Source organism: Dreissena polymorpha, chromosome 4, assembly GCF_020536995.1.
Source record: "Dreissena polymorpha isolate Duluth1 chromosome 4, UMN_Dpol_1.0, whole genome shotgun sequence".
NCBI classification, from domain to species: domain Eukaryota; kingdom Metazoa; phylum Mollusca; class Bivalvia; order Myida; family Dreissenidae; genus Dreissena; species Dreissena polymorpha.
In genome coordinates, this window is record NC_068358.1 from 5,279,912 (window position 1) to 5,297,628 (window position 17,717).

The window sequence follows — 17,717 nt, forward strand, 5'->3', positions numbered from 1 at the left end:
CAAATTCGACTGTTCAGATCCAGTTAAGGTGGAAAGTGTTGTCCCAAATTCGCTTGTTCAGATCTAGTTAAGGTGGAAAGTGTTGTCCCAAATTTGACTGTTCAGATCTAGTTAAGGTGGAAAGTGTTGTCCCAAATTTGACTGTTCAGATCTAGTTAAGGTGGAAAGTGTTGTCCCAAATTCGACTGTTCAGATCTAGTTAAGGTGGAAAGTGTTGTCCCAAATTTGACTGTTCAGATCTAGTTAAGGTGGAAAGTGTTGTCCCGAATTTGACTGTTCAGATCTAGTTAAGGTGGAAAGTGTTGTCCCAAATTTGACTGTTCAGATCCAGTTAAGGTGGAAAGTGTTGTCCCAAATTTGACTGTTCAGATCCAGTTAAGGTGGAAAGTGTTGTCCCGAATTCGACTGTTCAGATCCAGTTCCAAAAATATTTTATGTTAATGTGTTGTTTTTTCAGCCGGAGTTTGGCTTTGTCTGCATCAAAGACCTTCTTCAGGTACCATGGGACTCAGACTTTATTCCCTCAAGTATGAAACCTCCCACATCAGATTGGCATCATGGTGTCAAGCGCTTTGGTAGTCAGGCATGTGTCTAATTCTTCACACCAGTCAGTAATGACATTCTGTTGTATTTGCTTTATGTATATAAATAATGCATACACTTTTTCAGTTCACATTTCAGCCTTATTCGAGTTTACTTCTGTGTTTTCTCACTACCATATTGGATCAATAATTTGCATAGCTTAAATATGTAACTTTAAACTTAAAGCAGTGTTTTGATTGGTGTGTTTAAAGTATTGCTTATGTTCATCTTTTAGTTTACATATGCTTTAAAACTGCTGTAATAGCCACATTGTAATGCCTCCCACTGTCATTCTGTTGGTGGTAGGGTGGTTAAATCTGTCTTGATTCGTATTAAACTCTATAACTTTCATGAGAGGATATACATGTAACTATTACTTGAGATTGTCATTCCCCATAACAAGGTCAAAGGTCAAGGTCACACACCAAGGTCAAAAGTAATATACTTTAGATTCATTAAATCAACATGCCTTGAAGAAGGATTTTTGTATTAGATAACTATTTTTATTGACCAAATGATTTGTTGCATACAACTCCGATGCTTCTTGGTAAAAATCAAGGTCACCATTTATTGTCAGGGGTCATAAATGATTATTTTTACTCTGTTACTCTAACATGCCTGGGTTGATTTTTGTATAGCGTTGGATAATTATTCTTCATGACCAGTCACTGGACAGCAGGCAAGTCCTAGGCCCCTTTTTGAAAGATAAAAGTCAACATCAAAGTCAGCGAATGATTGTTTAATGTAACTTTTATGTCTTAGTGGAGGTTGATATTTTCTTGATTATTAATCCCCATTTCATATGATATGTAGTGTATCATTCTTTTTTATCTTTAGTGAAAGTCCTGTGTCAAAGGCAATTTTCAATATTTATGCCCCCTTTCGAAGAAGAGCGGGTATATTGTTTTGCACGTCGGTCCGTCCGTCCGTATGTCCGTCCCACCAAATGGTTTCCGGATGATACCTCGAGAACGCTTAGGCCTTGGATCATGAAACACTATAGGTACATTGATCATGACTCACAGATGACCCTATTGATTTTCAGGTCACTAGGTCAAAGGTCAAGGTGACCCGAAATAGTAAAATGGTTTCCGGATGATAACTCAAGAACGCTTATGCCTAGGATCATGAAACTTCATAGGTACATTGATCATGACTCGCAGATGACCCCTATTGATTTTCAGGTCACTAGGTCAAAGGTCAAGGTCACGATGACTTGGCACAGTAAAATGGTTTGCAGATGATAACTTAAGATAGCTTACGCCTAGGATCATGAAACTTCATAGGTACATTGATCATGACTCGCAGATGACCCCTATTGATTTTCAGGTCACTAGGTCAAAGGTCAAGGTCACAGTGCCAAAAAACGTATTCACACAATGGCTGCCACTACAATTGACAACCCATATGGGGGGCATGCATGTTTTACAAACAGCCCTTGTTAAGTTAAATTTCTGTTATGTGTTTTGTGATACATTAGAATAATTTAATCTAAGATTATGTTGAATTATTTCTCCTTTGATTACGCTAGGATGTGTCATGTTTAATTCTAGGTGAAAAACAAAGGTCACAATTCAAGGTCAGAGGTCATGAATTTTCAATTCTGCTTTTGAACTTTGGAAGACAAACTTGTCAACACTTAGTTATACTGATAATTTTTTTATTAAAGTAAAGTAGAGCCCCCTGACAAGCATATTCTTTGGAGGGATATGCAACATTCTGTAATATGCATTGATGTTGGTCATTTGTGTTGTTTCGCTGGTTGAGTATAATGTATAAATCTTATAAAACTGTGATCAATTCCATTAAATAAAATTGTCTGTAACAGCATTCAATCGCTTTCAATTTCACTCACATTAAAACTATCCCTTAATCATTTGGAGATCTTATCATTCAAACATGTATATTTTGTTTCAGTGTTTATTAGGCCTACTGAAGACATCAGAAGAAACTGGTCAGCTCCTGCTATGTGATGCAACAGGTGCCCTTGATGTGGTGACATGCTGTATCCATAGCAACCCAACAGCATCATTGTCAATGGCAACATCAACAGAATGTGTGCACAACACACAGACTGTCAACATAGACATGGATACGGGCATTGAAACTGAAAGCATAGATGGGGGTGATTCTGATGACAGCGGTCTGGATAGAGCTGTATTGAAACATTCATGTTTTGATGGGTGTTGTTGTTCGTCTAGGACATATGGTCAAACATTTCCTTGTTGCTATGCCCACCAGTGTTGCCAGGGAAAAGTTGTTTGTGTTAGGAATTTTTATTTGGTTACTGAACCTAGGACAAATAAAACTTTGATTAAGAAATGTATGCCTTCTACATCTGCACTGGAATACAGTAGCTCTTATAGGTATTTAGTATTAGATTTGCTCAAAACTGGAATGGTTTGCGATTTCGGGAAGGAAAAATGCTCCACAGTGAAAAGGAGTTGTTCTAGTGCAGAACTGATGAGCAATGAAAATAATGTTGGTTGTTCTGATATAAAATATAAACCATCAGATATTGCAAATGATCAGAAGTTTAACAGCAGTGTGTGTCAATTTGCAGCAACTAATACGTTAAATACTTGCAGTGGTGGCCAAGGTCAAGGCGTGTTACATAAGCATGAAAGAGCTGGTGGTGGGTTTGTGTTTTGTAGACAGTTGTCCTGTTCTGGCAGACCGCCCAGCCACACTAATGACGCTGGTCTGACAGACACTGTTAAACCAGCTAAGGCTGACTGTACAAAACAGCATGCTAAAGATGTAGTGTCTAAACCTGATGAGATAGATACAGAGGCATTTGAGAAAGAGCATGAGAAGGGGAGTTCTGACCTGATGGAACCAGCAGATAAAGTGAGGATTTATAGCAGAAGAAAGTCACAGTCAAAGTTCTCAGGTGAAAAGTGCAATGAATTGGATATTAACAAGATCTGTGGGCTCCTTGAGGCTAGTGTGATGGTGGAAAGTAAGGGAAATTTCATTTCAGAAAAATTTGGAAAGATGAAAGAGACAATACATCACTTTGTAATGGATTGTGCTCTCTTTGTTGGTTCCAATAATTTCAAGGTAAAAAACAAATAACAAAAAACACCATTAAATCGAAGTTCACAAAGTTAAATAAATTTTTCAATGTCATCCATTATTTTAATCTGAAGCTGTTTTGCATAAAGATCATCTTTCCTTTAAATGTTAAATCATACAAATTGCTTAAAAGCTTGTTTTTTACAATTAAAATGTGGTTGTGCTTAGAATTGCATGCTGAGTATCCTAAACTGGGTCAATACGATTTTGATGTCAACATTTTATATTTTTGCAATCTTAAAACAACACATGAAGAGGAATATTAAATAAAATCAATTAAATATCTACCCATGGTATGAATACGATAAATCAAATGTTTTATATGCAGATAGTGAAACCTTAACTTATACCAGTAGCACAACCACAAATCTTCTGAACATATATGTGTCACATAAATAAATATGCGCAGATTAATCAAGATTCTCCAACAGTGTTCATGCTTTTTCGGCATCAATGAATTTGGTCTGTGGAGACAAACATTATTTGAAATTGTAAACTCTTTTTTTGTTTGTTGTTAGTTATGGTAATGAACTTTTATTCTAGTTGTTTTTTGTCAATTGTTATCTGTTTGAAAAAAATAACATCATAGATACCTGCTTTAAGTACAGCATTATAATTCCTTTAAAGGTTTTGCTTATTTATTTTTTTCCCTTTTGTAACTTGTATTAGATCATAATGGCTTGCATTAACATGACATAGTACGGTACATCATCTGTCTTCATTTTAGATATTATATTAATTATATAAATAAAGGTTATGTTTAAAAAGAACATGTGAAACGAGAAATGATCCTGCAACCAACAGTTATTTTTGTTTCCCTGCAAAATCTCTGGAAAAAATTATCTAAATTCAATGAAATGTGATATGCACTTGTTTTAGAGTGGACATGCACTTTCTTAGCTCGACTATTATATATGAAATATATATAGTGGAGCTATCCGACTCACCGCGGTGTTAGCGTTAGCGTGCAAATGTAAAAGTTTGCATACTACCCCAAATATTTCCTATGTCCTTTGACATATTGCTTTTATATTTTGCATACTTCTTTACCAACATGACCCCAATCTATAAACAAGAGCAGACAACTTTATCAAGCAGTTTGACAGAATTATTGCCCCTTTTATACTTAGAATATGCATATTATTGATAAATCTATGTTAAAGTTTGCGTACCACCCCAATTATTTCCTATGTCCTTTGACATATTGCTTTTATGTTTTACATACTTCTTTACCAACATGACCCCAATCTATAAACAAGAGCAGACAACTGTATCAAGCATTTTGACAGAATTATGGCCCCTTTTATACTTAGATATTTGAACATTTTGCTTAAATTGCCATAACTTCTTTATTTATGATCACATTTGTTTCATACTTTGACACAACAACACTTACCTGACATACCACAATGCACTCCACCCAAACCATCCCCCAGAATCCCCCGCCCCCCCCCCCCAATTTTTTTTTTGTTTTCCTTATTTTTGAAAGATCATCTATTAAATGACCACAAACCCACATTATACCCCCCCCCCCCCTCTTCATGATGGCTTACATTATACTGTCAATCACTTGAATATTTGAGCGCGCTGTCCTCTGACAGCTCTTGTTGTGAGGCTTTTTAGCTACATCACTCTTTTCAGAGACTTATTGTCTTTGAATAATTATTTTTAACCAGGTTTTCCAAAGGAAGAAACTGGTTATTAGATTGGCAAATGCGGGCGGGCTGGCTGGCGGGCGGGCGGAACAAGCTTGTCCGGGCCATAACTATGTGGTTCATTGTCAGATTTTAAAATCATTTGGCACATTTGTTCACCATCATTGGACAGTGTGTCGCACGAAAGAATTAAGTCATTTCTCCAAGGACAAGGTCACACTTTGAGTTCAAAGGTCAAAAATGGCCATAAAGGAGCTTGCTGGGCCATAACTATATCATTCATTGTCAGATTTTAAAATCATTTGGCACATTTGTTCACCATCATTGGATGGTGTGTCGCGCAAAAGAATTACATAGATTTCTCCAAGGTCAAAGTCGCCACAACTAAAAATAGATAATAAGATTTATTTTTAAACAAGGGGGGTAACTGTGATTTACAATCAGTAGCAATGCACATTTTGAGTTGTAGTTGTCTCCCTTTATCAGACTTTTGTTATGCCCCCAATATCGATAGATCTGGGTATATTGTTTTTGTCCTGTCTGTCTGTCTGCCTCCCTGCCTGCCTGCCTGCCTGTCCAAAACTTTAACCTTGGTTTAAGTTTGATACCTTTGGCAATATTGAACATACCAACTTGATATTTACCATGCATGTGTATCTCATTGAGCTGCTCATTTTGAGTGGTGAAAAGTCAAGGTCAAATATCATTGTGTTTTTCTTTCCTAAAACTTTAACCTTCGTTTTATCATAACTTTTTATGCCCTCGGATCGAAAGATCAGGGGTATATTGTTTTTGGCCTGTCTGTCTGTCTGTCTGTCTGTCTGTCTGTCTGTCTGTCTGTCTGTCTGTCTGCCTGCCTGCCTGCCTGCCTGCCTGCCTGCCTGCCTGCCTGCCTGCCTGCCTGCCTGCCTGCCTGCCTGCCTGCCTGCCTGCCTGCCTGCCTGCCTGCCTGCCTGCCTGCCTGCCTGCCTGCCTGCCAGCCAGCCAGCCAGCCAGTCAGTCAGTCAGTGTGTCACAAAACTTTAACCTTGGTTAAAGTTTTGCAATAACTTTTGTATATTGAAGATAGCAACTTGATATTGGCATGCATGTGTATCTCATGGAGCTGCACATTTTGAGTGGTGAAAGGTCAAGGTCATCCTTCAAGGTCAAAGGTCAAATTTATGGCTTCAAAGCGGCACAATTGGGGGCATTGTGTTTCTGACAAACACATCTCTTGTTTAAAATTGAACACAGCAACTTCATATTTGGCATGCATATGTATCTAGTGGAGCTGCACATTTTGTGTGGTGAAAGGTCAAGGTCATCTTTCAAGGTCAAAGGTCAAAATATAAAAAAAATGTTCATTTCTCCATTCAATCTCTTACTTACTTCTCGTGGAGTTGCTCATTTTGAGTGGTGAAAGGTCAGGGTCAACTTTCAAGGTCAAAAGTCAAAAAATAACAAACATAAATTTTCATAACTTTGTATGCCCCCGGATGGAATGATCGGGGGCATATTGTTTTTGGCCTGTCTGTCTGTCATTCTGTCCCAAAGCTTTAACCTTACAGTAAAGTTTTGCAATAACTTTTGAAATATTGAACATAGCAACTTGATATTTGGCATGCATGTGTATCTCATGGAGCTGCACATTTTGAGTGGTGAAAGGTCAAGGTCATCCTTCAAGGTCAAAGGTCAAAAGAAAAAAGCGGCGCATTAGGGGGCATTGTGTTTCTGACAAACACATCTCTTGTTTTATATTGAAAACCTGGTTTTGTGACAATTTTGTCCCTTGTTTTACAATAATTTGATAGAATTAATGTTTTGAATTTAATACTTAAACGATTTATCGTCGGAATATATTTCAGGTGTGCTTGCTGTTTGAAGGGCCACTACTCCGTCATTACGGTGTCATATATCCTGGCATGTTCCTAAACTTTGTTGCAGCGAAGTCAGCTCCCTTGTTTGCCATGAACATTTCCAATGTGAAGATACAGAAGATGGCAGTTAAAAGCAAAACAAGGTGAGAAAGTGTTGACCTCATGTTAGTTTCCTTATGTAACTTGACAAAAAAAGAACAAAATAAAAATTGCTTGGTTTTTAAAAAAATAGTTGTCTAAGATAGTTTTTAACACTACTTGCATATGACAGTGATGTTCTTATTGAATTTAACCGATTTTTCTTGTATTTGCTTTTCTGTGCCAGACCGCATTTTTCAAGCAGTCAATTAAAGTTCATATTCCATACGGACTCAAATGCAATTACTTTCTCAATTTTAGGATACTTCTGTCTGTGAATTCAGCAGCAGATGTATGTGAAACATGGCAGGGGACTTGGTCCCCATGGGATACACTGTCTTCCTTAACTGCTGTCTTGCAACAAGGGTAATTACAACTGTTACTTAATGGTCATTGACATGTTATCTTTCCATCAATAGACCATCTATCATACAACTATTGTAAATAAAAAAAAGATATAAGCAGCAGCCAAGCTAGATTATTGTTTCAACAAATCATTCATATCTTGTTGATGTTGGGCCTATCTGCCATGTATCAAGAAATACTAAGTAATACTACAAATTGTAGATTACTGATTGACCTTGATAAACAAGCTATCCTATGTGTTTATAATTTTATATACTTATATATACATCTTTATTCTTATTATGTGTTTTCCATAGAACAAGAATCCTTATGATATACATGTATATAATTCTTCCCATGGGTGCAAAAAGGTGCCATATGCCTTCTTATTATAATGTCACATGGTACCTTTTTGCACCAAGGGGGCAAAGTATAAAATATTGTACACAATATTGTAAAGATCATAATAACTTTTAAATACATGTAGTGGTAGGTTTATGTTAATTTATAGATTCTGAATGATGGAACAGAATATACATAAACATTCACAAAGCTGGCGTCAATTTTTTGTTCCCTTCCGGTGAAACCGTAGGGGACTTATGGTTTGCGCTCCGTCTGTCAGTCTGTCTGCCTGTCCGTCACACTTTTCTGGATCCTGCGATAACTTTAAAAGTTCTTCATATTTTTTTATGAAACTTAAAACATGGATAGATGGCAATATGGAGATTATGCACGTCATTTCATTTTGTTCCTACATCAAGAATTCTGGTTGCTATGGCAACAAATAATATATATAAACATTACTGACAATGGTGGAGTTTGAACGGTAGGGGACAATATTGCTTGGCAATCTCTTGTTTAATGTGTTTACTTATTCATGTATGAACCTCTGAGTTCTCTTTAGATTTCAGATTGGAATAGTGAACTTTGAAGGGCTGGTAGTGCGAAGGATGACCACTTCACCAGATAGGGAATCCTCACACAAGGACACTTGGTCATCAGCAGGTGGGGGGAACTATAACTGATGTATCTTATAGCTTATCTAAACCAGACCATCTGATTCATGTTGATCATATTTGCATTAATTTGGGATTCATATGCTGAATTGTTGAACGTCTCTGTATGTTTTTATTTTTGTGAAATCTTAGATGAATAACAAAAATGATCAAAAACTCAATGGGGAATAGCTCCTGAAAACATACTGGGGTTAGCATATTAAATATCAGTTTATATATGTTTTCACCTTAAAGTCAATATTACACTAAGAGATCAGAGGTCCAAATTTGCTTTAAAACTTCTTGAAATTGACATTCAGAGGTCAAATTGTGAAAATTCCTGTCTCAGACATACTTAATATTTATAAATGGATTTTTTTATTACTTGGCGCAAATGTAAAGCATCATAAGACGATGTGTCATTTAAATACCAGTCTCCCAACCACCAAGATAAACGTGTGGAAACATCTGTGTCCTATTGACACATGGCTTGTTTTTAAGTGTTTATCTGATATTCATTGCAAATGTATTACAGGTGTTCCACAGCAATGTGCACGACTTCTAGTGGAGGACATTCTTCATGAAAACAAAAAAATCTGGGTAATACCATTTTGCAAACCATGCAATGTCCAGTCCACTTTTGAATCTGTCATTTTCCTTATGACCTATTACATTGAATATTGTTTTGTTTTAGCTCACCATAGCATGAATTGCTCAATGTTTAAATTGGCCCAGCCCTATGGTTCACTTTTTTTCCATATGCGTATACAGTTATAAATAATATTATCTTCAATGCAACCGCTAGGCGGACTGGTCCGGTATTTGACATGAGTTTGTGTATGGTGATCCTCTAGCATATTTGTTCATGATTTAAATCAATACTTGCTGTGCCCAAGAGTCACACGATTTATATTACTTCACTAGCAAATAACTGAAAATCTTTTACCCTGAATCACTTTTTCATTGATTTAATATTTGGTGCTTTACATCTTATGGTCCTCTACCAAAATGTCTTCAAATCATACCTATTCAAAGTTTGTCCAGCCTTAGAGGTTTCTGTTTTTTCATAAATGAATGAGTAAAAACTTTAAATTTCTCTGGAACCTTTAAGCCCAGAGGTTTGTAATTTGGCATGTATTGTCGTATTGTGGTCCTTTTTTCTATGTTTTTGAAGCATGTCAATGGATCAATAGGGCTTAAGCTAGTATATGAGCCGCGTTCTGAGAAAACTGGGCGTAATGCATGTGCGTAAAGTGTAGTCCCAGATTAGCCTGTGCAGTCAAGTTAAGGCGGAAAGTGTCGTCCCTGATTAGCCTGTGCGGACTGCACAGTCTAATCTGGGATGACACTTTACGCACATGCATTAAGTTCAGTTTTCTCAGAGCAAGGCTCATATTTTCAAACGATTTCAGTTGTATGTGAATGAAAGAGATGCCAGATGCCCCGCAGGTCTGATCCCGGGCAGTCGGGCTGCATTCTACAATGTGGAGAGGAAGGTTGCAAAGAATGGAAATGTCTACTGCAGATATGTACAGTTTTCAAGTGTACGAATACTCTGCTTTCAAAGTGATAGGTACATGGAAAAAAATATTGATTTTCAAATCTATTTTTAGCTTTCCTGGGTGAGCTTTTTTATCACTATGCATGGTGGTTAGCTTGTTATCACTCTAAAAGCAAAATTCTTTATCTAATTTGGATGAAACTGTATCAAATCTGGGTCATTTTTGTCCAGCAACTCTTGATGAATCAAGGCCAGAATGTTTATCGTGACAATATTAAGGTTAATATTCCAATGTAAATCTAGTGGGGTCTCAAACTGGGTCACTAGGTCAAGTCATAGACAATTAATTTACCTTGAAATCAGGTAAACACATCAAAGACGTTATGACCCTCATGTATGTTGTGTATTTTTGCTTTTTGTGTCCTACCGGTTTCACCGGAGGGGACTTATGGTTTGCGCTCTGTCTGTCTGTCAGTCAGTCACTTTTCTGGATCCTGCGATAACTTTAAAAGTTCTTAATATTTTTTCATGAAACTTGAAACATGGATAGATGGCAATATGGACATTATGCACGTCATTTCATTGTGTTCCTACATCAAAAATTTTGGTTGCTATGGCAACAAATATACTAGAAATACTTCTGAAAATGGTGGTTTTCTGAATCCTGCAATAACTTTTAAAAGTTCTTAATATTTTTTCTTGAAACTTGAAACATGGACAGATGGCAATATGGACATTATGCACGTCATTTCATTGTGTTCTGGTTGCTATGGCAACAAATAATAAAAAAAATCAAAAAAATTCAGACAATGGTGGAATTTCTGACAATGGTGGAGCCAGTAGGGGACTGTATTGCTTTGCAACAGTCTTGTTACATATAAGAGGTTGATTTGTTTCTGTCACTTTACTAGTTTGCTCATTTATGTGTTTTTTTCACAACAATGGTTTGTTCAATTACTTGTTACCACTGTTTTTCTTTGAAACACATTATATACTCAATAAGAATGTATGCATCTACTCATTTTAAGGTCTCCTTTATGGTAGTTCAGTTGGGTTGTATTTGTTTTCTTACGACCAAGCACTTGATGGTCTATACAAAAATTAACTATCAAAATGATCTGTTTGATAATGTTGAATTTATAAATATTTTTTAATTGTTCACATTTGTTCATGGCATGGTATCTTCAAGTGATTAAGGGCTAAATATATTCACAGATTAGCGTTTTCCTCAAGGGACAATGTCAAGAATGATATTCCAGCCCAGGCCTCTGCTCTGCCTCTGGTATTTCTGTCCGATATATGGACACAGTCTTGCACAAGTCAGGTGTACACAAGTCAGGTGTACAGGTGTGCATGTGACGTCATCCGTGTCCCCAAGGTGTCCTTGAAATGTACCTGCGGCACTTGCACCAGTCTGATAGTGGGAGGGCAATGTACCAGCCCGGGATGCATCACAGGAGAGACATGGGACTACTCTGCAAGAGCAAGGTATCAAATATGTAAAATGGATGTTTGAATTACACGAAACCATAATAAGTCACTACCTGTCAGTCATTCTTGTAATATGAAGGGGTATATTGTGGGGCTACTCTGCAAGAGCAAGGTATAAATTACGTAAAACGTATGTTCGAATTACACTAAACCATAATAAGTCACTACCTGTCGGCCATTCTTAGAAGATGAAGGGGTATATTGGTTTGCTTTTGTTGATTTCCATTAAACCATTTGATAATTTAAAACACATTGTCGAGGCATTGTTGATTTATATCCCATTAATCACCTGATATAGACCTTGAGGTATATATCCAATCTTAAATACAATCAACCTTTTTATTTGTTTTACCTAGAGGGGAAAAATGGTTCAACAAACAGCTCTTATGTATACAGTGTTGGTGTTCTTTGTATATATGTATATATATCTTATTCATTGAAGCTTGTTGGTTAGAAAACCCAGTGCTTTACTAGGGCACCTCAGAGTCTGTTTCCTGGGTTAAACCAGTATCATGGCATATTGAGACAAAGTCATTTGAATGCTTCTTAGAGATCAAAACCTAAGATCCCATGCCCACTGGGATCACATGTTGATTATACCACTGGGATCACATGCCAATTACACCACTGGGATCACATGTTGATTACACCACAGGGATCACATGCCGATTACACCACTGGGATCACATGCCGATTACACCACTTGGACTCTCTTTATGCCTCTTTGTTTAGAAATTCTGAGAGAAGAATAGGTTTTCACATGCGTTTTACACGGCTTGTCTTATTCATTATGATCAACAATGCATCTATTTAACATGATTAACGTAAATAGTAATACAAATGGTATGAATGATTAGATAAGAAGACACAAATTAAATGAATTTACCATGTTATATTAAGTCAATTATTTTCTACAGCATTGTTGTGGACGATGGCAGCTGTGTTGCCATGGTAACCCTGACAGGACCCGATGTACAGAGCTTACTTCAGCTGACTGATGAACAATGGAACGCTCTGAGGCAGGAAGTGTCAATGGTCGGAGAAGTGTTTGTGCAAGGCGTGAGTACATCCATAATATGCATATATGTAATTATATTATTATTTTAACGTTTATATTAGTAACACATTGAGTTATGTTCTATTTAAAGATTAAAACTTGTGTCCCTTGGAAAAAGTCTAAGGGTGTTTGACACTTTTTATGCCCCCCTTGAAAAAGAGGGGGTATATTGTTTTGCACATGTCGGTCTGTCAGTCCGTTGGTCCGTCCGACCACCAGATGGTTTCCAGATGATAACTCAAGAACGCTTAGGCCTAGGATCATGAAACTTCATAGGTACATTGACATTGACTGGCAGATGACCCCTATTGATTTTCAGGTCACTAGGTCAAAGGTCAAGGTCACAGCGACTCGAAATAGTAAAATGGTTGTCAGATGATAACTCAAGAATGCTTAGGCCTAGGATTATGAAACTTCATAGGTACATTGATCATAACTGGCAGATGACCCCTATTGATTTTCAGGTCACTAGGTCAAATGTCAAGGTCATAGTGACTCGAAATAGTAAAATGGTTTCCTGATGATAACTCAAGAAGGCTTACGTCAAGGATCATGAAACTTCATAGGCACATTGATCATGACTGGCAGATGACCCCTTTTGATTTTCAGGTCACTAGGTCAAGGTCACAGTGAATAGAAATAGTAAAATGGTTTCCGGATGATAACTCAAGAATGCTTACACCTAGGATCATGAAACTTCATAGGTACATTGATCATGACTGGCAGATGACCCCTATTAATTTTCAGGTCACTAGGTCAAAGGTCAAGGTCACAGTGACAAAAAACATATTCACACAATGGCTGCCACTACAACTGACAGTCCATATGGGGGGCATGCATGTTTTACAAACAGCACTTGTTATTATGCCCCCAGATCGAAAGATCGGGGGTATATTGTTTTTGGCCTGTCTGTCATTGTATGTGTGTGTGTGTGTGTCCCAAAACTTTAACCAAAACTTTAACCTTGGTCATAACTTTTGCAATATTGAAGATAGCAACTTGATATTTGGCATGCATGTGTATCTCATGGAGCTGCACATTTTGAGTGGTGAAAGGTCAAGGTCATCCTTCAAGGTCAAAGATCAAAAAAATAAATTCAAAAACTTTAACCAAAACTTTAACCTTCTTCATAACTTTTGCAATATTTAACATAGCAACTTGATATTTGGCATGCATGTGTATCTCATGGAGCTGCACATTTTGAGTGGTGCAAGGTCAAGGTCATCCTTCAAGGTCAAAGGTCAAAAAAATAATTCAAAGCGGCGCATAAGGGGTCATTGTGTTTCTGACAAACACATCTCTTGTTTTCACAAGTGTTTCAATGTTTTCTGTTAATGAAATATCAGTTTTGCTTTTTATTTTAAAAGATATTCCATGATTTCAGCTGTTTGATAAGATGAATATGTGGAATTTATGATTTCCAATTGAAATCCTGTTAAAAAATATTTTTATATTGCTGCCATAGAGCATAAAATCCAACAGTTGTCAATGAACCATATGTTTCTAGGTACTGAACTCACAAAGTTTTTTCATGTCATTAAAAATTTTAGTTAAATTTACCAAAGTCACAGTTCTAAGCTAGTGTTGAAGGGGCGATAATATATTGACTAATAATCAGTTTAAATGTATTTACTAATGCAGAAAAACGAAGCATTCCACATAATTGTTCCTTTCTCATCCTGCAGGTATGCCCTGTTCTTGAGACACCAGTACATCAGTTTGTGCACATGTTGTCAGAGAGCAGAAGCGTGAAGCGGACCTGGGACTTGCTTTTGGCCCCAAGTGTTACCAGAATTGACATCAACACCATAGAGCCTGAGGGTATGTGGCCGGTATAAGTTTGCGACATGGTCTTTATTCGTGCTTTAATGCGCTGAAACATACATACATCTGTATCAGAGCCCAATTATGAAAGGACCCATTGTGTGTCCAGCACTTCTGTCCTTTTTATAATTATTTCCATATGCATGGACAATAAGAACAAGTTGTGAATCATTTTTAATCTTTACAACTTTGTATATTCCACTGAAATGGTTTTCAATGTTGATCAGTAATTGGTTGAAAATTTAGCACTTATAAAGCAACCCGACGGTTTATAACATTGACCAAAAACCAAGTTCACATACATGTACTTCATTAAAGTTTTTCCTAAATTGTATTCATTGATCCTTACTCGGCGTGAATTACTTTAAAATATTTGCGAGCATCATCTGTTCACAGAAGAAAACTACTAAACTATTTACCGATATGATATGTAAAGGTAATAATTAAGTACATATTTTAAACAACGACGTTGTATTTATATTGTTATTGAGATGTGTACTTTCTAGTGATTCAGTGTAGGAACATCTTTTCAATGATCAAAACTTTTCAAATAGTGTATCAGTGTATATCATGTTTGCATAATACATTTGATCAATAATGATTCTTTTTGTTTTCGTTTGTCTAGATGATGGCCTTGGTCCAAACAAACACCAGTAAACACAGCGAAGTTTTGTTTGAGATTATGTAAATTGGCTGGTTTTGTTTTCATTACAGGATAATAATATAGCTTAATTCTTAAAATAAGGTTGATTTTTTTATTCGAACATTGTACTATTTTCAGATTTCGTTTGGAAGGAATTTGACACTGGCTCTGGGCGAGTCAACACTCAGTGCCTCCCCTTTCTACAACTGAAATGCCTAAAGCTGAGCACGTTCTGCCCAGAAAGTATCATCCAACATCAGATGTGAACATTGGCACGTGGGTAAAGTGTAGTCCCAGATAAACCTGAGCAGCCTGCAAAGGCTTATCAGAGACAATACTTTCCGCCTACATTGGATTTGCGTTTAGAAGGGTCCTCATTAAAACAACAAATTCCATAAAATTGAAAAGTGTCATCCTTGATTAGCCTGTGCGGACTGCACAGTTTAATCTGGGATGACAATTAATGTGCATGCATTAAGTCCAGTGTTCTTTGAACGCCAGTCATATTGTTCCAAAATCTGTTCAGTATTGTGATTTGTTAAACAAATTTAATGATAATAAAAGAAACTAATAAAACCACACAAAGTGTATGGTATTCATCATGTACACCACTTTAAAAGAGGGAGGATTTTACTAATGAATAGCAATGGTCGGCCTGCGTTTCCATCGGTTTGTCAGACCATTCTTTTGCTACAAAAAAGTGTAATGGTTGAGCCTATGAATGTTCTAAGGACTTAATTAGATTTTTTAATATAATCATCAAACTGGATAAATGAAACCCAAGCGTTTAAACGGGAGAATGTTGTGAAAATTTGGTACTCTTGTTTGTTTGTATATGCAAAGTTTAGTATTACGGCATTTAGATGGCAATTGATGTTTGGAAGCACGGTATCTCAGGGTTCTCAAAGTACAAAAATGAATGTATACCATAAATACATTGCATTAGAAAGTCACATGTTTGACCCCTTTAGTCAACTTACAGATAGATGTAGTGTTACCATATGTGTCCTCACATGGCTTATTATGAGTTTATATCTTCACCATCAAAATATATGGTACGTTAATATTTGATTAGTTTTATTTTGGCACATTCAAATAATACTTTCATATCTGCGTCTTGCGAAAATGGGTCTTATGGCGTTTTGGCCAGCGTATCTAAATCTCACACATTGAACAGTGTTGTCAGGAGCTGCACTGTTGGCTAAACAATTAAGTTTTGTGGTTTCATTAGGTATCTCCTGACCAGACTGCGAGATCCGAAGCTGAGCTATAGCTACGCTAACCGCATATGAGAAAAGACCCATTTTCACATACACGTGTCTCTAAAAATCTCGTTGCTTCTTGTACATGGAACATTTAAGCCCAATATTCCGTAGAAAATTGAAGGCAAACTGTGTTGTTTATAGCAAATTTATGGGAAATTCCGGTAGCCTATTCAGGCTTTCAATAAAGATTTCCAGAGGTGCACACAGAGTACGGCAAGCATGTGTGGTTAGATAATTTCCTTCCTTAGATTTCCTTCTTATCACGACACTATACTATTTCGGAAGTGTTTGTTTTCTCAGCTTGAAAGAAATACTGTTATTATCTGTGTTTATCGATAGTCCGTTTGTCTTTTCCGGACGATTAAGTGACCGAGTACTGATCCTGAAATTCTGCGAGATAGCTTTATATGCGTAATTTAAACTTGGTCAAAATTTGCTACGTATGAACATCCAGAGACTCGTCTTGAATTCCTTACATTGAAGACTGCTATATCATCTACGCTGTCCACCGACGCAGTGATGTAGCCAAAGTTATTGGGGATTTCTCTCGAATAATCCATTAAACAATTTGAACGTATTTATTCGGTTCTGCTGGCCTTATGTAAAGGTCAGTTAAGGTGAAGAGCTGGGTTAAACAGCTACGCAGAAAAAAAGAAACGACTCCCTCTCGTGTATAACGTCAGGGGCATGATTCGAATCGACAGTGTACAGGGTCACTAAGCGAATGTTAAATGCCAAGTTTCACAGCATGGTTTTGTCTCAGATAATTCCTCAGGTTGCCAGGCCCGTAGCCAGGATTTTGAAAAGGGGGTTGCGAATTTGTGCCATCGACGAATGTTATTGAGCAACGAAGTGGCGAAGGGGGTATGTGCGGGAGGGGATGTTCCTCATGCAATCGGGGGCTTTGGAGGTCCTCCCCCTAGACAATTTAAAAAAATGAAACTTAAACTCCTTCATTCTGGTCATTTTTTAACTGTATTTAGAGACTGAAGTTATAGAGCAATTTTATATGAAATTTCACTTTCATTGACCATACTCAGTGACTGATCGACATGAATACGATATGACATACATGTATACCCCACCACATTTTTCAATAACCACCTTTTTCAATCAGTCACGGAAATACATCATTTTATACAGTGTTTAACCCAACATTAGCATGCGCGCACACACTTTGTTTATGTATACATTTGCAACAAAAAATGTATAGAATGTAAAATCAACAATAAGAACGGTATAAAATATCATTATTTATTGGAGTCTTGGAATATTGATAAAATT

At 36.9% G+C, this 17,717-nt stretch overlaps 1 protein-coding gene across 5 annotated transcripts in view; it reads left to right on the forward strand.

Moving 5' to 3' along the window:
- LOC127879077 (CST complex subunit CTC1-like) overlaps positions 1 to 16,633 on the forward strand; it is a 43,095-nt gene extending 26,462 nt beyond the window's left edge. For 3 of the 5 annotated variants that reach the window (XM_052425672.1, XM_052425673.1, XM_052425676.1), the window contains 11 exons: positions 458 to 583; positions 2,500 to 3,645; positions 7,163 to 7,317; positions 7,574 to 7,678; positions 8,562 to 8,662; positions 9,188 to 9,252; positions 10,065 to 10,225; positions 11,369 to 11,641; positions 12,562 to 12,703; positions 14,387 to 14,522; positions 15,307 to 16,633. In XM_052425672.1, the coding sequence (XP_052281632.1) occupies positions 458 to 583; positions 2,500 to 3,645; positions 7,163 to 7,317; positions 7,574 to 7,678; positions 8,562 to 8,662; positions 9,188 to 9,252; positions 10,065 to 10,225; positions 11,369 to 11,641; positions 12,562 to 12,703; positions 14,387 to 14,522; positions 15,307 to 15,434 (2,538 nt within the window). In that variant the 3' untranslated portion in view covers positions 15,435 to 16,633. The remainder of the gene's footprint in view (positions 1 to 457; positions 584 to 2,499; positions 3,646 to 7,162; positions 7,318 to 7,573; positions 7,679 to 8,561; positions 8,663 to 9,187; positions 9,253 to 10,064; positions 10,226 to 11,368; positions 11,642 to 12,561; positions 12,704 to 14,386; positions 14,523 to 15,306) is intronic. The other 2 variants (XM_052425675.1, XM_052425677.1) reach the window with 2 other exon arrangements.
- The last annotated feature ends 1,084 nt before the right edge of the window (positions 16,634 to 17,717 follow it).